The sequence below is a fragment of the Salvelinus alpinus genome, chromosome 8 (assembly GCF_045679555.1).
Source record: "Salvelinus alpinus chromosome 8, SLU_Salpinus.1, whole genome shotgun sequence".
NCBI classification, from domain to species: Eukaryota; Metazoa; Chordata; class Actinopteri; order Salmoniformes; family Salmonidae; genus Salvelinus; species Salvelinus alpinus.
In genome coordinates this window covers 40,706,093-40,728,407 of record NC_092093.1, presented here as the reverse complement: position 1 = coordinate 40,728,407, position 22,315 = coordinate 40,706,093, and the positions used below count along the sequence as shown (strand labels likewise).

General features: G+C 43.5%; 1 protein-coding gene across 4 annotated transcripts in view; it reads right to left on the bottom strand.

The window, feature by feature from the left end:
- Window positions 1–6,372: 6,372 nt before the first annotated feature.
- Window positions 6,373–22,315, bottom strand: part of LOC139583128 (ankyrin repeat and SOCS box protein 2-like) — a 31,345-nt gene continuing 15,402 nt past the window's right edge. For all 4 annotated transcript variants that reach the window (XM_071413899.1, XM_071413898.1, XM_071413900.1 and 1 more), the window contains exons 8-10: window positions 17,665–18,238; window positions 11,760–11,913; window positions 6,373–7,878 (exon numbers count right to left, since the gene is read on the bottom strand). In XM_071413899.1, coding sequence (XP_071270000.1) covers window positions 7,751–7,878; window positions 11,760–11,913; window positions 17,665–18,238 — 856 coding nt within the window. In that variant the 3' untranslated portion in view covers window positions 6,373–7,750. The remainder of the gene's footprint in view (window positions 7,879–11,759; window positions 11,914–17,664; window positions 18,239–22,315) is intronic.

Here is a 22,315-nt window from a genome sequence, read left to right as displayed (position 1 = left end):
TTCCATACATTTTGCCTGACACCCAAAAGTACTCGTTACATTTTGAATGCTTAGCAGGACAGGAAAATTGTGTAATTCATTTACTAAAATAGAAAATCCCTGGTCATCCCTACTGCATCTGATCTGGCGGACTCATTAAACACAAATGCTTTGTTTGTAAATTATGTCTGAGTGTTGGAGTGTGCCCCTGGCTATCCGTAAATTTAAAAAACAAGAAAATCGTGCGGTCTGGTTTGCTTAATATAAGGAAATTTGAAATTATTTATATACTTTTACTTTTGATACTTAAGTATATTTAAAACCAAATACTTTTTTACTTTTACTCAAGTAAGATTTTACTGGGTGATTTTCACTTTTACTTGAGTCATTTTCTATTAATTAATCTTTACTTTTACTCAAGTATGACAACTGCAGTGCTAATTCCAAAAAGTTTGGGCACACTGTAAAGGGATACTGTAAAGACCATGGAGAATAAGAGTACCTCCTCCCAGCTGCCCACTGCACTGAGACTAGGAAACACTGTCACCACTGATAAATCTACGATAATCGAGAATTTCATTAAGCATTTCTCTACGGCTGGCCATGCTTTCCACCTGGCTACCCCAACCCCCAAGCTCTGCACCCCCGCAGCAACTGGCCGTAGCACCCCCCCCTCACTAACTTTCAGCGTCAGCTGTCACAGCAGCTTACCGATCACTGCAGCTGTACACAGCCCATCTGTAAATAGCCCATCCAACCTACTACCTACCTCATCCCCATATTAGTTTTTGTTTTTCTGCTCTTTTGCACACCAGTATTTCTACTTGAAAATCCTAATCTGCACATATTTCACTCCAGTGTAAAATGCTAAATTGTAATTACTTCGCCACTATTGGCCTATTTATTGCCTTACCTCCGTTCTTCATTTGCACACACTGTATAACGATTTTTCTATTGTGTTATTGACTGTAAGTTTGTTTATTCCATGTGTAACTCTGTTGTTGTTTTTGTCGCACTGCTTTGTTTTATCTTGGCCAGGTCGCAGTTGTAAATAAGAACTTGTTCTCAACTGGCCTAGCTGGTTAAATAAAGGCGGTTATTTATTTTTTTACCCGACAGACAGGGTCTGGTAGTGCTCCAGTCCAGCAACATCAAACTGTTTTAGAGACTGACAGACAGGGGCAGGTAGTGCTCCAGTCCCAGCAACATCAAACTGTTTAAGAGACTGACAGACAGGGGCAGGTAGTGCTCCAGTCCCAGCAACATCAAACTGTTTTAGAGACTGACAGACAGGGTCTGGTAGTGCTCCAGTCCCAGCAACATCAAACTGTTTTAGAGACTGACAGACAGGGTCTGGTAGTGCTCCAGTCCCAGCAACATCAAACTGTTTGAGACTGACAGACAGGGTCTGGTAGTGCTCCAGTCCCAGCAACATCAAACTGTTTTAGAGACTGAAAAACAGGGTCTGGTAGTGCTCCAGTCCCACCAATATCAAACTGTTTTAGAGACTGACAGACAGGGTCTGGTAGTGCTCCAGTTGTCCCTGTCAGAATAACCAACAGAGGACTTGGAAAGCCTATCAACTCCTGTAGAAATGGCACTATGGTTATTGTGAGTAACCTAATTTATGTTCCTTTAACTCCGCCTTCTCGTGAGTTTAAACAAACTTATCTCCCACCATTCTGATTGATTGGAGACTGCCAGAAAACATGGTTGTAAAATGTATAATTTGGTTGTTAATTAGGGATAGGGTCTATTTTCCTGAATTTCCGACTGACTGATGTGCCCAAAGTAAACTGCCTGTTACTCAGGCCCAGAAGCCAGAATATGGTTGGTAGCATTGGATAGAAAACACTTTGAAGTTTGTAGAAATATTAAAATAATGTATGAGACTACTATAACACAATTGATATGGCAGGCAAAAATCCAAAGAAAAACCAACCAGAATTTAAAAAAATTGAGCTCCCAGGCTCTTATAATGGAAAGCTATGGGTTCTATGTAATTCCAGCTCCCAGATTGCATTTCCTATGTATTCCACTAGATGTCAACAGTGTTCATTGTCTCAGACTTGTTTCTTCAAAAAAAAGCAAGAATTTTGAGTTTTTGTACAAAGACTCCCAGTTCAAAATCAGTCTGTTGGCGTGCGCTGAAGAGGACGCACGCTTACTACTTTTAATTTCTATTGAACATACTTCTTTCCGTATGAAATATGATAGTTTATTTACATTTTAGAATACCTGAGGATTAAATAGAAACATAGTTTGACTTGTCTGAATGAAGTTTAGCGGTAGCTTTTTGACTCCTTTTGTCTGCATGTTGAATGAATGGATTACTGAAATCGATGGCGCCAACTAAACAGAATTTTGGGATATAAAGAAGGATTTTATCTAACAAAACGACCATTCATGTTGTAGTCGAGACCCTTGGGATTGCAAACAGAGGAAGATTTTCAAAAGAAAGTGATTTATTTAGTCGCTATTTGTGATTTTATGAAGCCTGTGCTGGTAGAAAAATATGTTGAAGTGGGCCGCCGTCCTCAAACAATCGCATGGTATGCTTTCGCTGTAAAGCCTGTTGTAAATCGGACAATGCAGTTAGATTAACAAGAATTTAAGCTTTTAAATAATATAAGATACTTGTATGTTCATAAATGTTTAACATTACGATTATTTATTTGAATTGCGCGCCCTCCAATTTCACAGGATGTGGCGACAGGTGTCCCCTAGCCTTATTATTCCATTGTTTACCTCGAGGCAGATGCCCCAAGGGCAGAGTGGCCCACACTCATTGAATTTGGCGCTTTTTAATGTTAGAGCAATCATAAGTAAAACCTTTCTTGTGAATGACCTCATTACTGAGTGCAAATTTGATTGCATGTTTCTCACTGAAACATGGCTGTCATCAGACAGTAGTCACGCTCTTATTGAAGCCTCCCCCGGACTACAGCTTCTATTTTAACTAATGCTCTCAGCATCATGATGTACTTTTTAAACATCAGTCACCAGTGCTGGCCATAACCCTGTATAGGCCACAAAAGCACTGTCCCACTTTCTTTACAGATGTATCTGAACTATTGTCTATTGTCCTTGAGAACTATGATAAAATCATTGTGTTGGGCAATTTTAATATTCATGTTGACAAAGAGACTGACTTCAAGGCCATTGGATGAGTGAGGAAAGCCCCTTAGATGAGTGAGGAAAATAATCAAAGAGACATTTCAGAAAGGCAGAGTGGAAGTGGAAAAAGTTGGCTGGCCTCTGTAGTTGCAGGTCCATTAATATATTCTGAGAGAGCAACTTGGCACATATAACATGAAAATTAGAAATGTCAGACGGGCACATTTTTCTAACTTGATCACTATTAACCAGAATACTTTGAGAGCGCTTTTCTCGACCATTGATGTATTAAAAAAAAAATCAAATCTGGTTTTCGTGCCCACCACAGCACAGAGACAGCCTTAGTTAAAGTGATAAATGATCCTAGAGCCAACACAAATGCCAAACAGCTCTCTGTCCTTGTACTCTTAGATTTAAGTGCTTCATTTGAAACTGTTGACCATGATGTTCTTCTGGACAGACTGGAGAGGTGGGTTGGCCTCTGGTCCAGTTCTAAATTGGTTTATGACCTATTTAACCAGTCAAGAGTTTTTTGTCACCCTTGGTGAACATAACTCAGCAAAAATACATATCACGTGTGGCTTTCCACAAGCTTTGATTTTGGGTCCAGTACTGTTCAGTTGATATATCTCACCCCTTGGCAGCGTTATTAGAAAGCACAGCATTGATTTTCACTGCTACGTGGACAATGCACAACTTTACATTTCTGTCTCACCAGAAGATTTTAGCTCCACGGATAAATGATTAGACTGTATTAGTGATTGCCATAAGGTTCCATGACTTTGTCCACACAGGGCATTTGAACACACAAAATCATTTTGATGATTTTCATAACATTTTGGGTGTTTTATTTAACTTTTGTACACCTGTGGTGTTCCCTGTCAAAAATGACCGATCATTAGAAATGAATGGGTGAGACTACAATTAGTGTATAAAATTGAATTCAGGCACACGCCCATTCATCAGATGGAAACACTTCCTCTCCCAGACCCCCACATGCATGTGTGTTTGAGCACACTTTTGTATGTTTATGGGGTGTTAACTTTTCTAGGTGTTTGTATGTCTATGGTTGCCTAGATTGGTTCTCAATTAGAGGCAGCTGTTTATTGTTGTCTCACGGAGCGTGTCCGGGATTTGATGTTACCTGAGTCAGCTCTCCATACTCGTCCTGAGGTGCGTGCTAACCGTCTGGTAATGACAGTGCCAGTCCCACGCACCAGGCCTCCTGTGCGCCTCCCTAGTCCTGCACCTCCTGTGGCAGCCCCACGTACTAGCTCTCCTGTGGCAGCCCCACGCACCAGCTCTCCTGTGGCAGCCCCTCGCACCAGGCCTCCGGTGTCGGCGCCACGAACCAGGCCTCCAGTTCCAGCACCCCGCACTCGCCTTGAGGTACGTGTCCCCAGCCCAGTACCACCAGTGCCAACACCACGCACCAGGCTTCCTGTGCGTCTCCAGAGCCCTGTACGCCCTGTTTCTCCTCCCCGCACTCGCCCTGAGGTGCGTGTCCCCAGCCCGGTACCACCAGTTCCGGCACCACGCACCAGGCCTACTGTGCGCCTCCAGGGTCCAGTATGCCCTGTTCCTGCTCCCCGCACTAGCCTTGAGGTGCGTGTTCCCAGCCCGGTACCACCAGTTCCGGCACCACGCACCAGGCCTACTGTGCGCCTCCAGGATCCAGTATGCACTGTTCCTGCTCCCGTCTGTACAGCGCTGCCTGAGCTGCCCATCTGTCCAGCGCCGCCTGAGCTGCCCGTCTGTCCAGCGCCGCCTGAGCTGTTCGTCTGTCCAGCGCCGTCTGAGCCGCCCGTCTGTCCAGCGCAGCCTGAGCCGCCCGTCTGTCCAGCGCAGCCTGAGCCGCCCGTCTGTCCAGCACAGCCTGAGCCGCCTGTCTGTCCTGAGCCGTCAGAGCCGCCTGTCTGTCCTGAGCCACTAGAGCCGCCCGCCAGTCAGAGGCTGCCAGAGCCGCCCGCCAGTCAGGAGCTTCCAGAGCGGCCCACCAGTCAGGAGCTGCCAGAGCCGCCCGCCAGTCAGGAGCTGCCAGAGCCGCCCGCCAGTCCGGAGCTGCCTTTCAGTCCGGAGCTGCCCGTCAGTCCGGAGCTGCCCCTCAGTCCTGAGCTACCCCTCAGTCCTGAGTTACCCCTCAGTCCGGAGCTGCCCCTCAGTCCGGAGCTGCCCCTCAGTCCGGAGCTACCACTCAGTCCGGAGCTGCCCCTCCGTCCAGTGGCGCCCTCTACGATGGTCTTCAGTCAGGGACTCGCTGCAAGGGTCCCCGCACCCGAGCCGCCGCCGTAAGAAGGCCCACCCGGACCCTCCCCTTCTGTGTCAGGTTTTGCGGCCGGAGTCCGCACCTTTGGGGGGGGGGTTACTGTCACGCCCTGACCTTAGTTATCTGTGTTTTCTTTATTATTTTGGTTAGGTCAGGGTGTGACATGGGGGATGTATGTGTTTTGTCTTGTCTAGGGGTTTTGTATGTTTATGGGGTGTTTCACTTGTCTAGGTGTTTGTATGTCTATGGTTGCCTAGATTGGTTCTCAATCAGAGGCAGTTGTTTATTGTTGTCTCTGATTGGGAACCATATTTAGGCAGCCATATTCCGTTGGGTATTTCGTGGGTTATTGTCTATGTGTAAGTTGCCTGTGTCTGCACTTATTGATTATATAGCGTTACGTTCGTTGGTTATTTTGATAGTGTGTTTAGTGTTCTTCGTTTCGGTAAATAAATAAGAAGAATGTATTTGTATCACGCTGCGCCTTGGTCCTTCTCTCTTCCTCCATACGACGAACGTGACACAAAGTGGAAAACGCTCCTTCCACACTAGCTTCTCTCTTTGCAAAAAAGATTTGTAAGGCCCTCTGAGCCACACATGCAACGCAATTTTTTTGTGTGTCCCTCCCCCAATTTGTACCTGGCTGGGATAGTGTGGGAAAATACATTTTTACAATGTATCGAAATAATGTATTGTAATAACATCGTGCAGGTTCCCGCAAGACATTGTGTAGTTTCACACACTACAAAGGGTAAACAGTGCGAGAAAAGCGGGAGACCGGCAGAGACAGACAGGTTCTTGGTGCTATGTTGAAACAGCAGGGAGGAGGAAGGAGAGTGAAGGCACATAGCAAACCTTTTTGTAAAATGTTTACTTGTTTCCACCTACACGCACACTTTTATTACCCAGTCCAGTGGACCCGAACACCACATATGTAATTTAAATGTGTAGGGGGATGCAGTGTGCACTCAATTAAAATGTGTTCTTCACAGAAAATGAGCCAAAGCCAATGAGTTGAAAAAGTATTAATTGTATAATTTTTCTTTTAGTAAACATTGAAAACGTTAACCCACGCAAGGGTTAATCTTCAGAATGTAGAACCTGTGCTAAATATGAGGCTGAAAAGTGGTGGAATTTTCATTTTAGGAAAATGGGAAACAGGTGCAGTGCAAACAACAATCATTTGGTGTATGAAGATAGAGTAGGGCTAATTGCAGCATCATCGTAGATGGATTATAGCTCAAAGATGACTTGTCATTCAAATAATGATAATCTCTACATTTACTTTTAGTGCAGCATAATTAGGATTTTGCACATAACAGTCCATACATATAAATGTGAACTTTGAATAGATATTTTTTACACTCAAGTAACACCAAACAGCAGCAATGTCATATCAATGTAGCCTGTAACCATCTGCAAAATTCACTGGGGAAAATCAGAGCAGGATTTACAAAAAATAAATCAAAATGCATGTATATTTATTAAATAGCATATTTTCTTAGGTTAGAGTAAGAAATACTTCTCAAAAGATCCACCTTCTCTATGCCTTTGAGTTTTCACTACACAGTTAAAATGAGCTGTGAGCTAAAGATAGCACCTCAGTCTAATAAAGTCATCTTCTGTGGCGTTCCTCAGTTTGGACAGAGTTGACCACTGTTCTAGAAGTGGAACCAGATTCCCACACGTCTTACAGATCAAGTGATGAATTCTACAGAAAAGGTGGGCTGTGCTTGTGTGTTCATCTGTCAATCAACATTGTTGGCATGTATTTTCCATTGCCGTCACAGGTTTTGCAATTACATACTAGGTTTTTAATACTGACCAATGCAGTTCAGTCATGGACACAGAATAGCTTGTTATAGACCTATTTCAAGACTAAAAAAGCTGCCTCTACCATATGGATGTTTGTGATAATTCACAATCCAATTAATGATCATAATGTAATTTAACAACAATCCAAGAGACAACATTGTAGATTATTATATGTTGTAAAATGTGAGCCATCATAACATGGACAGTACATTGCATGAATAATGCACTAGATTGGGTTATGTGGTACAGTAGTAGTTCATTCCAATGCTAGAGGGCAAGAGGAATGGTGGTGTCAACAGAACTTCATCCATGGATCCATCCTCTGTGAAGTCATTTGGCACCCTCATGAAGTGCAAGCACACACACTTACCAACTTTGGTAAGTCTACCTTAGTCTGGTCTTAAAGTTTAATTGTGGACTCTAGGTTCAACGCACTCTACTCTATATTATTGCTCAAATATCACACTAAAAACAATGAATATGTGAAGTGATTTTGTGCTGTATTCCCTCTGTTGTCTCTTACTTTGACTATGATTTTACACATTAGTATTCACCAAACTGTTCTTGGTTGCACTATTCATGGTTGAGGTACTTGATCAGTCGTTGTGGGAGGGGCAGTTTGTTGATGCACCTCAGTCTGTGGATTCCAACTTTCTGGCGGATCTTCAGCCTGCACAGGTGCATTAGTGGACGTGGTGGCGCTGGAAGACATTGGCAACATATGGTAATGAGGTAGTATATGTTTGTATACAGTATAGAGAGTATATACATATAACATGTGCACAAGTCACTCCAAATAAGTGCCCGTTTGGGCAGTGCATTGTGCGCGTGCATACATGACATCCCCCCCCTCATCACAGCAGCCAAGGGCGTAACTGTGTGTTGCATATTGGGGGGGGGGGGGGGTCAACACCCTGCCAGGGGGGTCTGGGGACATGCTCCCCCTGGAAATTTAATATATAAATAAATTAACTGAAATGTTTGTTTCTGGTAAATTTTGTAGGGAAAAACACATCCAAAACATTCCTGATAATTTGGTCTTCGGGAAAGTATTCAGACCCCATGAGTTTTTCCACATTTTGTTATGTTACAGCCTTATTTTAAAATTGATTCAATAAAAAAACTCCTTAGCAATCTACCCACAATATCCCATAGTGACAAAGCGAAAACATGTTGAGATATTTTTGCAAATGTATTAAAAACAAAAATACCTTATTTACATGAGTATTCAGACCATTTGCTATGAGAGTAGAAATTGAGCTCGGGTGCATCCTGTTTCCATTGATCATCCTTGATGTTTCTACAACTTGGAGTCCACCTGTGGTAAATTCAATTTATTGGACATGATTTGGAAAGGCACACACCTGTCTATATTAGGTCCTACAGTTGACAGTGTAAGTCAGAGCAAAAACCAAGCCATGAGGACAAAGGAATTGTCAGTAGAGCTCTGAGACAGGATTGTGTCGAGGCACAGATCTGGGAAAGGTTACCCAAATTATTTCTGCAGCGTTGAAGGTCCCCAAGTACACAGTGGCCTCCATCGTTCTTAAATGGAAGAAGTTTGAAACAACCAAGACTCTTCCTAGAGCTGGCAACTGGGCCAAACTGAGCAATCAGGGGGAGAAGGGACTTGGTCAGGGAAGTGACCAAGAATCCGATGGTCACTCTGACAGAGCTCCAGAGTTCTTCTTTGGAGCTGGGATAACCTTCCAGAAGGAAAACCTTCTCTGCAGCACTCCACCAATCAGACCTTTATGGTCGAGTGGCCAGACGGAAGCCACTCCCAGTAAAAGGCACATGACAGCCCGCTATGAGTTTACCAAAAGGCACCTAAAAGACTCTCAGACCATGACAAACAAGATTCTCTGGTTTGATGAAACCAAGATTGAACTCTTTGGCTTGATTGCCAAGCATCACATCTGGAGGAAACCTGGCACATCCCTACAGTGAAGCATGGTGGTGGCAGCATCATGCTGTGGGGATGTTTTTCAGAGGCTAGGACTGGCAAACTAGTCAGGATCGAGGCAAAGGTAAACGGAGAAAAGTACAGAGAGATCCTTGACTATAACCTCAAACTGGGGCGAAGGTTGACCTTCCAACAGGACAACGACCCTAATAACACAGCCAAGACAATGCAGGAGTGGCTTCGGGACAAGTCTCTGAATGTTCTTGAGTGGCCCAGCCAGAGCCCGGACTTGAACCCGATTGAACTTCTCTGGAGAGACCTGAAAATAGCTGTGCAGCAATGCTCCCTATCCAACCTAACAGAGCTTGAGAGGATCTGCTGAGAAGAATGGGAGAAACTCCCCAAATACAGGTGTGCCAAGCTTGTAGCGTCATACCCAAGAAGACTTGAGGCTGTCAATGGAGCTTCAACAAAGTACTGAGTTTAGGATTTGAATAATTCTGTCAATCTGATATTACAGTTATTTATTTTTAATAAATTAGCAAAACAGAAACATGTTTGTGCTTTGTCATTGTAGGGTTTTGTGTAGATGAATACGTTTCCCCCCCCCCCTCCTTTAATCAATTTTAGAATAAGGCTGTAACCTAACAAAATGTGGAAAAAGTCAAGGGGTCCAAATAATTTCCGATAGCACCCCAACCACAACTGAACGACCACGAGAAAGTCAGTTCTGGTGAATTTTGTACTCCAAAATTAGTGAAAATAAAATGCTGACACTGTCTAAAATATAAATTTCCCCTCCAGAAATGAGCCGAAGAACATACTGGTCCATATTATCAGGCTGGTGTGATATTTAGCAATAAGCATTATCAGCTGTGCCTAACTGATGCAGCATACTGACTATAAACAAATAAGCCAAATCATGGGTTGCCCATTTACATTTGTGCTAATCATTAGGTAGATCAGTGCTTCCCAAACTTTTTCATAACCCCCTTTCATCATGGGGGAACATAATTGGCTCTGGAAGTATTCTAAGGGTCACTATTAGGTTGCATAAACATTATTAGTGCTATCCCCCCACAATTCTGGCCTTCAAATTTGTTTTCTGAACATAAATGAGGATAGGCTGCTGGTCAGAGTCTGGGAGACAGGCAGGGCAGGCTGCACTAGGAGAAACAGCCTTGCTTGAGTCTACTACATGAGGTTCAGAGAAGCAACCCTTCTCGGATTCTGTAACCTACAAGAAACCACATATTTTAAGGTTCACAATACTACCAAAGTTGTCTTTGAACTCTCAAAATGTATCCCAATATAACCGTTACCAATTATCCCTTGTTTAAAAAAAATTGCGCTCACACGTATGAATCACATTTCGTTGCTTCGCAATAGAAACTTTCTCCATTTGAAAAAAATATAATTTTCTATATAATTCTTATTCGTGTCTTTGAATTTACCATGTTCAATTTGACTGTACTATTTTTTCCCCAAGTTTGCTCACAGTTTTGAGGGTTTGTTATTTTGGTACTGTCCATGTGTAGGGTGATTTGAATAGTCAATCAATCATTTAATAATTATTTTAGCAAAAACTGTTACCTTTAATTTACCATCTTTAGAAACTATGGGAATATAACGTTTTTTTATTTTATTTAACTAGGCAAGTCAGTTAAGAACTAATTCTTATTTACAATGACGGACTAGGAACAGGGGCAGAACGACAGATTTTTTTAACTTGTCAGCTCGGGGATTCAATCTAGCAGGTTCAGTAGCATCACAGCACAGTTGAAAAATATATGGCAAATAGAAATCCAATATGGATGGTGTTAAGAGATAGATGGGAGGGGTTGAATGGAGCTGAAGATAACCAATGTAAAACATACGGGATCTGTAAAATGTATATAGGTTCAGAAATGTTGTGAAATAGCACAGTTAAAAATATATGGCAAACATAAATCAAACTGGATGGACAGCAGAAATAGAGGAAGGCCAGGACTAAAAACATACAAAATATAACTATTGTAAAATAGATTGTGTCTGTAAAATGTGTATAGTATGTATAATCCGGAAGTAGAAGCCTAGGTGTTATTGTTTATTAGTTTACTCCAATTGGGGAAGGGTTTGCGGGGAATAATAAAGGAATGTATATTCTAAAAATGTCTATGTACAATACATATATCCCCAAAATATATGGGGGACTGGAAATGATGCAGACAATTGCATTGATGGAAGCAACAATCTACCCGTAATATTAAAGCTGATCCACCCTCAAAAAAAAGAAAAAAAAGGAGAGATCGAGAAAGAGAGGAGCATTTCTCTTCTCTCCTTACAAGCCTTGCTCAACTTTTTTCCCTTCACAAACCATTGCCTCTGAGGATGGGGCCCAACCAAAAGCATAATCGGTGGAGGGGAATCAATTATAAAATAGATGCCTGGCGCTTTACGGTGGGAAAATGACCCCCCACCCCCCCCCATGCAAAATACACGCCTGCCAGCTGCTGGCTAGAGATTAGCTCTGGGATTCAGGTCACGGCACCACTGTAACATGCTGGTATTGAACCCTAGTTATCAACCGCGCATACTGTACCCCTACACCAAATGCTACCTTCTGTTGTGTAATATGTGTAGGTGAGTATCTACAGTATGTATATGTGCGTCTGTTTGGAAGCCGGGGACACTCACTTGCTTTCTCCTTGATGACTTCCCAGTTCTTGAAGCTATCTAGGTGTTCAGTAAGTCTGGAGCAGAGTTTCACCTGGCCAACGTAATCCAGGAGTACGTCTATGATGGGTCCTGCCCAGCGGCTTATTGCCCGAGTAGAGATTATCTCACAAAACTAATGATGGAAACACAAAAAGCAATAGTCCTCACTTTACAAGAAGTGTAAGAAGTGTCCTAAATACCTATGTGCTAACATAACATCATGACAGTTACATTGGTGATTACAGTGCAGGTAAACATTGTTACATAGTAAATCCAAAAAAACATTCCTTACCAAAGGACATTTCAACAAGAAAATAAAGAAAAAAAGTGGCACTCGGTTCCTGTATAGAAAGTAAGATGGCGCAGACAGACATGGTAGTTCTGCTTCTAGCTCCTAAGCAATTTTGCAGTTTTGTGTGTTATTTCTTACATTATTAACCCAGAACGTTTTTTGTGTTATTACATACAGCCGGAAACAACTTTTGCATATAAAAGCGGCGGTAACTCACCAGAATTGCAACCGGGAATATGATTTTACTGAATTGGATGCTTTGTTCGTACCCCCAAGGCAATTAAACGTATCCCAGAGGCTGCTCGAAGTCACCGCTGTTGGAGAAGAGGTATTCGGAATGGACTTCTAGTCCGACTCAGGAGGCTGGCACACCCTCCATTGCTTCCGAGTAAATCACTCGCTAATGTTCAGTCTCTGGACAATAAAGTAGACGAGCTCAGGGCGAGGATCTCCTTCCAGAGAGACATCAGGGACTGTAACACACTGTTTCACGGAATCATGGCTCTCTGGGGATATACTGTCTCCATCCAGTCGGCCAGCTGGGTACCCAGTTCATGGTGCAGACAGGAAGAAATAACTCAGGGAAGAAGAAAGGCGGGGGTGTATGCTTCATGATTACCTACTCATGGATAACATACAGAAACTCAAGTCCTTTGTTCACCCAATCTAGAATACCTCCGAATCAAATGACGGCCGTATTACCTCCCAAGAGAATTCTCTTCAGTTATCGTTACAGCCGTGTATATTCCCCCTCAAGCCGATACCACAACGGCCCTCAAGGAACTACACTGGACTTTATGCAAACTGGAAACCACATATCCTGATGAACATTTATTGTAGCTGGGGATTTTTTCAAAGTAAATTTGAGGAAAACGCTACCGAGGTTCTATCATTGACTGTAGTATTCGCTAAGGGAAAACACTAGATCACTGCTACCCGCCTTTTCAAGATGCCTACAAGTTCCTCCCCTGCCCTCCCTTCGGAAAATCAGATCACGACTCCATGTTGGTCCTCCCTTCCTATAGGCAGAAACTTAAAACAGGAAGTACCAGTGCTAAGGACTATTCAATGCTGGTCTGACCAATCGGAATCAACGATTGTTTTGACCACGCAGACTGGGATATGTTCCGGGTAGCCTCTGAAAATAACATTGCACGACACGGTGACTGAGTTCACCAGGAAGTGTATAGGGGATGTTGTTCCCACAGTGACTATTAAAACTTACCCAAACCAGAAACCATGGATAATCAAGCAAAACTGAAAGTGCGAACCACCGCATTAAACCATGGTAAAGTGACTGGGAATATGGCCGAATACAAATAGTGTAGTTATTCTCTGACAAAAACGACAGTATAGAGACAAAATGGAGTCACAATTCAACAGATCAGGCACGAGACATATGTGCCAGGGTCTACAGAATCACGGATTACAAAGGGAAAACCAGCCACGTCACAGACACCAACATCTTGCTCCCAGACAAGCTAAACACCTTCTTTGCTCGCTTTGAGGATAACACAGTGCCACCGACGTGGCCCGCTCCCAAGGACTGTGGGCTCTAGTTCTCCATGGCCGATGTGAGTAAGACATTTAAGCGTGTTAACCCTCGCAAGGCGGCCGGCCCAGGTGACATCCCAAGCCGTGTCCTCAGAGCATGTGCAGCCCTGCTGGCTGGAGTGTTAATGGACATATTCAATCTCTCCCTATCCCAGTCTCCTGTCCCCACTTGCTTCAAAATGTCCACCATTGCTCTCCTTGGGTACAGAAACAAAGGTATCTGAATTAAATAACGATCGCCCCGTAGCACTCACTTGTCATCATGAAGTGCTTTGAGAGGCTAGTTAAGGATCATGTCACCTCTACCTTACACCAATAGACCAACTTCAATTTGCTTACCACCGCAATAGATCCACAGGCGATGCAATCGCCATCACACTGCACTGTCCCATCTGGACAAGAGGAATACCTATGTCAGAATGCTCTTCATTGACTATAGCTCAGCCTTCAACACCATAGTGCCCTCCAAACTCATCATTAAGCTTGGGACCCTGGGTCTGAACCCCACCCTGTGCAACTGGGTCCTGGACTTCCTGAGTGGCCGCCCCCATGTGGTGAAGGTAGGAAACAACACCTCAACTTCGCTGATCCTCAACACAATACATGGCTGCTTGTTCAGCCCCCACGACTGCGTGGCCACGCACACCTCCAACTCAAACATCAAGTTTGCAGATGACACAACAGTAGTAGGCCTGATTACCAACAATGACGAGACAGCCTACACGGAGGTATGTGAGGGCCCTGGCACAGTGGGGCCAGGAAAATAACCTCACTCAATGTCAAAACTAAGGAGCTGATGGGGCACTTCAGGAAACAGCACGTGGAGCACGCCCCTATCCACATCGACGGGACAGCAGTGGAGAACGTGGAAAGCTTTGTTTCTCGGCCTACACTTCAATGATAATCTGAAATGGTCCACCCACACAGAGAGTGTGGTGAAGAAGGCGCAACAGCGCCTCTTCAAACTCAGGAGGCTGAAGAAATTCGGATTGGCCCATAAGACCCTCAGAAACTTTTACAGATGAATAATTGAGAGCATCCTGTCGGGCTGTATCACCGCCTGGGACAGCAACTGCACCACCCGCAACCGCAGGGCTCTCCAGAGGGTGGTACGGTCTGTCCAATGCATCACACTGCCTGCCCTCCAGTACACCTACAAATAACCGATGTCACAGGAAGGCCAAAAAGATCAAAAGGATATCAACCATCTGAGCCAAGACCTGTTCACCCCACTGTCATCCAGAAGGTGAGGTCAGTACATGTGCATCAAAGCTGGGACCGAGAGACTGAAAGTTTCTATCTCAAGGCCATCAGGCTGTTAAATAACCATCACTAGCTGGGTACTACCCAACTACTCAACCCTGCATACATAGAATCACTGGACACTTTAACCTTTCTGGTACAAGTGGGACGCTAGTGTAACGGATGTGAAATGGCTAGCTAGTTAGTGGGTACGCGCTAGTAGCATTTCAATCAGTTACGTCACTTGCTCTGAAACCTAGAAGTAGTGTTGCCCCTTGCTCTGCAAGGGCCGCGGCTTTTGTGGAGCGATGGGTAACGATGCTTCGTGGGTGTCAGTTGTTGATGTGTGCAGAGGGTCCCTGGTTCGCGCCCGTGTCGGGGCGAGGGGACGCCGTAAAGTTATACTGTTACACTAGCGCCCCACCTCGACAACAGCCAGTGAAATTGCAGGGCGCCAAATTCAAAACAGAAATCCCAAAATTACAATTCCTCAAACATACAAGTATTATCCACCATTTTAAAGATAAACTTCTTGTAAATCCAACCACAGTGTCCGATTTCAAAAAGGCTTTACTGCGAAAGCACACCATGCGATTATGTTAGGTCAGCACCTAGTCCATACAGCCATTTTCCAGCCAAGGAGAGGGCTCACAAGTCAGAAATAGCGATTAAATTCATCACTAACCTTTGATGATCGTCATCAGATGGCACTCATAGGACTTCATGTTACACAATACATGTATGTTTTGTTCGATAAAGTTCATATTTATATCCAATAATCTCAGTTTACATTGGCGCGTTATGGTCAGAAATGCATTGTCTCAAACAAACATCCGGTGAAAGTGTAGAGAGCCACATCAAATTACAGAAATACTCATCATAAAAATTGATAAACGATACAAGTGTTAAACATACCAATAAAGATAAACTTCTCCTTAATGCAACCGCTGTGTCAGATTTCAAAAAGGCTTTACGGAGAAAGCACACTTTGCGATTATGTTAGGTCAGCACCTAGCCACAGAAACCCATACAGCCATTTTCCAGCCAAAGAGTGTCACAAATGTCAGAAATAGCATTAAAATGAATCTCTTACCTTTGATGATCTTCATCTGGTGGCACTCCCACGTCTCCATGTTAGACAATAAATGTTAGTTTTGTTCGATCATGTCCCTCTTTATGACCAAAAACCTCCTTTTTGTTTGCGCGTTTTGTTCAGTAATCCGAATGCTTAAGGTCTGCTAAGTCCAGACGAAAAGTATTTTTTAAGTACAATAAAAGTTAGTAGAAACATGCCAAACGATGTTTAAAATCAATCCTCCAGTTGTTTTTGTTATAAATAATCAATAATATTTCAACCAGACAAAAGCTTCGTCAAAAGGAAAGGAGAAACAAGAAAGGTTCGTTCCCGATCAGGCGCATGGCTGATGAATGGAAATTTCCACTGGCCACTGATTGAAAGTGCTGTTTCTCCCTCATTTTTCAGAGTAAAAGCCTGAAACAATGCCTAAAGACTGGCCACATGTAGAGGAAGACACAGAGCTTGTGAACTGGGTCCTAAGTCTTTGTATGGTGGATAGGCTTTCAATGGAAAATCAGCCTTTCAAAATAATAGTACTTCCTGGTTGGATTTTCCTGGGGTTTTCGCCCGCCATATCAGTTCTGTTATACTCAGACATTATTTTAACAGTTTTGGAAACTTGAGGGTTTTCTATCCAAACCTACTAATTATATTCATATTGTATCTTCTGGGCCTGAGTAGCAGGCAGTTTAATTTGGGCACGCTTTTCATCATTACATTCTGCTTTACTCAACTCCGATGTATATACTGAATTCTATTCTACTGTATTTAGTCAATGCCACTCTGACATTGCTTGTCCTAATATTTAAATACAGTGGCTTGCGAAAGTATTCATCCCCCTTGGTATTTTTCCTATTTTGTTGCCTTACAACCTGGAATGAAAGTGTATTTTTGGGGGGGTTTGTATCATTTGATTTACACAGCATGCAACACACTTTGAAGATGCAAAATATTTTTTTTATTGTGAAACAAGAAATAAGACCAAATTGCACATTTGTGGCCTGCTGGAGGTCATTTTGCAGGGCTCTGGCAGTGCACCTCCTTGCACAAAGGCGGAGGTAGCGGTCCTGCTGCTGGGTTGTTGCTCTCCTACGGCCTCCTCCACGTCTCCTGATGTACTGGCCTGTCTCCTGGTAGCGCCTCCATGCTCTGGACACTACGCTGACAGACACAGCAAACCTTTTTGCCACAGCTCGCATTGATGTGCCATCCTGGATGAACTGCACTACCTGAGCCACTTGTGTGGGTTGTAGACTCCGTCTCATGCTACCACTAGAGTGAGAGCACCGCCAGCATTCAAAAGTGACCAAAACATCAGCCAGGAAGCATAGGAACTGAGAAGTTGTCTGTGGTCACCACCTGCAGAATCACTCCTTTTTTGGGGGTGTCTTGCTAATTGCCTATAATTTCCACCTTTTGTCTATTCCATTTGCACAACAGCATGTGAAATTTATTGTCAATCAGTGTTGCTTCCTAAGTGGACAGTTTGATTTCATAGAAGTGTGATTGACTTGGAGTTACATTGTGTTGTTTAAGTGTTCCCTTTATTTTTTTGAGCAGTGTATATTTTTTAGCATACGAGAGCTCAGTATGTATTATTTATTTTATACAGTCTTCTATTGTCATCTTTATCAAGGGATCCCTAAAGAAATGTACCCTACTGTATGTGAAAATATTACACACGCACATTCTAAACATTTCACTCGTATTCTATTTACCTGAACAGGTTCCCCGGTATTTCTGCGCATATCGGTATTGTAGCGCAAGTCATCTCTCTCAGAGGTCTCCTGAAGGGGTGGGTGTGGACCACTGCTGTAAGTGCAACTAAAACAGGAGAGGGCATCGCAGCCGTTGTCCATCAGATACTTCAGCATGGACAGATATTTCATACTGAACATGACGGTGGCCGGGAATGAGGTGGGGTGAGTGGGGACATAGGCATTGACGTTGGCCATGTGCTCCACCAGCAAAGTGACCAATTCGATACTACCTTGCCTCATGGCCACAAGTAGCGGGTTGAATGTGTCCAGGTTTGGGTTGGCACCGGCTTCTAGAAGCACGGTGGTCGTGTCCACGTTGCCGTTGGCAACGGCGAAGTAGAGCGCTGTTCTACGATGGTCCGCATACATCATGGAGCGTTCCTCCGACAGCATGGCATTGACGTCGTAGCCGGCCTTGATCAGGACCTCCAGGACTTCGTCCCAGTTGTACTCGGCGGCCAGGTGGAGGGGACTGATGCCACTACGTTTCACTCTGGACTTGCTGGTGGCTTTGATCAGCAATGACACAATACTGAAATAGAAAATCACACAGGGGAAATTAGGGGTTGCCCAGAGTTGAGGATTAAGGGCTAGGGTTGCAATTTCCCCCTAAAACTTTCCCAAAGTTCCCAAGTCTTTTTTCAGAAATCTGAATATTCCAAGATGGTGAATTCCCTCCCTGGATATTACCCTCCTGATTGCAGGAATCCTCCAACCGGAATAAGGGGTCAGTCTCCACAAATAAAGCCCACCACAAAGGCCAGACACAAGGGGTTCATATTCTAGTTGGAACAATACATTTCTTCACATATTGGTTTCAGTGTGTCTAGAATATTTGTCAAAGGTCCGACTAAATGTTTATGCATGACTAACATTTCGTATCATGTGCTCTACGAACTGAATGATTACAGCAGCATTTTCATTGGCTGAGAGTCCCTTTAACTTTTCTTTTGAGGTGTGGAGAAAAGGTGCAAGTGAAAGGGAAGTCAGATTCAGAAAAGGAAACTAGGAGGTAGGGTAGAGTACAGGATAGAAAGAAGGTGGGGGAAAGTACAATAATGGTATTATTATTGGCCATGATGACAAAGACGGCCATGACATGAGCTGTTTCCACGAATGTATCCTTTGTGGGAATTTGACCACAAAATGATGCATCTCTTGTTGTAATCAGACCAATTTTGGCAGAGTTATGCTTCTAAATTTGTAATAAAGGAGACTACTTCTAAGAAAATAGCCTTCTTGCAATGACGGGCTGCTCATGCTCAGAGCTCACATTTCAACAGTCAATGACAGCGCCTCAACTGCACAGTTGGAATGCATTAAATTGTTAAAGAAGTCAAGGAGATCTTGGGAGTACATGTACAGTATGAATAAGAAGAGACATAGGACTTAGGAAATTATATCTTTCTGACGCATGCCTTTCCTATGCACTTCTCAGTATTAAGTTGCGTAATGCACTCTGTAGGTGTGGTTACCTTGCTCGCTCTGAATAAATGTAATTAAACCATTGAAAACCCTCAGTTTTCATTCATTGGGGTTTTCAGTACCTTTAACTTAAGACATTCTTTTAAATATGGTGTACCACAGACTCAATAGAATACGTTGAGAGAACGGGGTCAAAATATAGTGAAATTAATGAAAGCCATCTGCATATGTCTCCATTTCAGCACCAACTGGTAGATTTCAAAATATTGTGATCTTGTATATCATTTAGGATTTTGTATATTATTTATCTATTTTTTGGGTTAGGAAGTATTTGACCAAAAAAATCCATGTCTCAATTGTATCAAGGCTTAAAAATCCTTCTTTAACCCGTCTCACCTTCATCTACACTGAATAAGGGATCATAGCTTTCACCTGGTCAGTTTGTCATGGAAATAGGTGTTCCTAATGTTTTGTACACTTCATGAGAGCCCCATGAGCTTTGAATGGTACAGTATTTGTGAAATTTATTTTGCTTTAGAATGTACAGTATTTGTGATGCCTTGATAGGCTAATTTCCTGAAGATGGCTCACCTGCCTATAGGCTATGCAATTGCGTGAAAAAACTGCGTGATGTTATAAAGAGGAGGATCCCATCAGCTTTCTATAGGCCTACTATATTTCGCAACTTTCCTAATATTAAGCACATTGCTGGCATGAAAATGAACCATGGAAAAAGCGTCCACCATTTGCAATTTGGGTGCATAGATTACATGTATTGGGTACATTCTAAAGCAAAATAAATTTCACAAATACTGTACCATTCAAAGTTTACACACACCTACTCATTCAAGGGTTTCTTTATTTGTACTATTTTCTACATTGTAGAATAACAGTGAAGACATCAAAACTATGGAGTTCCCCCCAAAAAATGGTGTTAACCAAATCAAAATATATTTTAGATTCTTCAAAGTAGCTACCCTTTGCATACTCTTGGTAGTCACCGTCTACCAGGTGAACCATCAGATCCTCCTCTCCATCCTCTCTGCCCTGAGAGGAGGATCTGATAGTTCATGGTGTCTAAAGCAGCAGATCGATCTAGGATGATGATAACAGAGGAGAGGGATTCAGCTTTGGTAATGTGGAAAGCCTCTGGTGACACAGAAGAGCAGTCTCGTTTGAGTGACACGTCTTGAAGCCTGACTGGGTAGGGTCAAGAAGATCATTCTGAGAGAGATAATGAGAAAGATCAGAGACCGCATGCTCAAGTGTTTTGGAGAGAAAATAAAGAGGGGGATACAGGTCTATAGTTTGATGTCAGATGAGTCGAGTGTTGGTTTCCGTGAGGGGAGCAACTCAGGCCATTTTGAAGTTAGAGGGGACGCATCCAGTGGTCAGGGATGAGTTGAGGGAAGTAAGGAACGGGAAAAGGTCTCCAGAGACGGTCTGGGAGGAAGGAGGAGGGAGGGGTGGAGGATTAAGGACAGAGGAAAAGGTGGAAAAGAGTTTCTTAGGGTTAGAGGCAGAAGGGAGGGAAAGGATTATAGGTCCTATTGAAGTGAAGTTTACCTCCATTTATGCTAAGCTGCCCGCAGCCCTGTTCTGTAAGTTCGCAATGAGTCACTCAACCACGGAGCAGGAAGGGAGGGCCGGACCGGCCGGGAGGAAAGGGGACAGTGCGAGTCATAGGACGCGGAAAGAGATTGGAACAGGGTGAGGTCAAATGAGGCAAGGAGGGGTAAGAGAGAGTTGGAAACGATTGAACCGAAGACAGACATCAGGAAGTTGAAGTCGCCAAGTACGCAGACAGGTGAGCCATCTTCAGGAAATTAGCCTATCAAGGCATCAAGCTCATTGAGGAATTCTCCAAGGGCACCAGGTGGGTGATAGATGACAATGAGTGGACAAGAGACAGGGACAGCATGGAATTCAAATGAGGAGATGGACAGGTGAGAGGGGGAGAAAAGAAAATCTCCACTCAGGAGGAACGAGTAGACCTGTGCCACCACCGCGACGACCAGACGCTCTCGGACTATGACAGAAAACATAGATGAAGAAAGAGAAGCTGGAGTAGCAGTGTTCTCTGGGGTGATCCATGTCTCCATCAGGGTCAAAAGTCGAGGGACTGAAGGGCAGCATAGACTAAGATGAACTTGCCATTTTTGATCGTGGAACGGCAGTTCCAAGCGCTGCCAGAGACCCAGCGGAATTCCACATGGGTTGTGCGCTCAAGGTACACTAAATTAGAAGGGTTGCAGCCAACGGGTGAGGAGCGTCTGTAAATCCTACAGGAAGAGGTGCAAACGGGTATAGAAAACAAATAGTTGACAAAACTACAAAAGGGAAAAATGACAATCTGTAAATAAATAGGTAAGATACTCAAGTGAGAGTGGTGTGGAGCCTTCCTCGAATAACTTGTCGCAAAACAAAGACCGTTCTGACAAAACCCCCACTGACACGACCCCACTTACAGCTGCCGCTGAGAAACCAGGGGAGACTGAAAAACTAACACTAACTGTTGATTGCCTAGCAGAGGTGGAGAGCACACCTCCCTGTACTAATTGCTGATTGCCTAGGAGAGGTGATTACCAGCCAGTGATTACCAAAACAAGTCACAAATTGCCCTGCCCCTTGATCCTGGTTGATGTGTTAACAACTATCTGCAAATAATGAGCAATCAGCAGTTCACACACCAAGTAGGCCATTGGGAAAACAGGCAGCACTTAAAGTAGATGGTCCTAGCTAGCATAAAGACAGCAATAGACCACAACAAATAAAGACAATTTTTTTTTACTTATCACTCATGGAGATATCAGGAGTTCTCTAGCTATAGAATGAAGCACACTGAGATGGAGCATGAGAAGCTGGTTATGTACACTCAGAAAAGAGATGAAACCACTCCCCCTCCAGTACAGCCACTGATTACCAAAACAAGTCGCAAATGACCCTGCCCCTAGATCAACAACTTTCTGCAAATTATGAGAAGGCAGCAGTTCACACATCAAGTAGACCACTGGGAAGACAGGCAGCACTTACAGTAGCAAGAAAAAGTATGTGAACCCTTTGGAAATACCTGGATTTCTGCATTAATTGGTCATAACATTTGATCTGATCTTCATCTTGGTCACAACAAACACAGTCTGCTTAAACTATTATCACACAAACAATTATACGTTTTCAGGTCTTT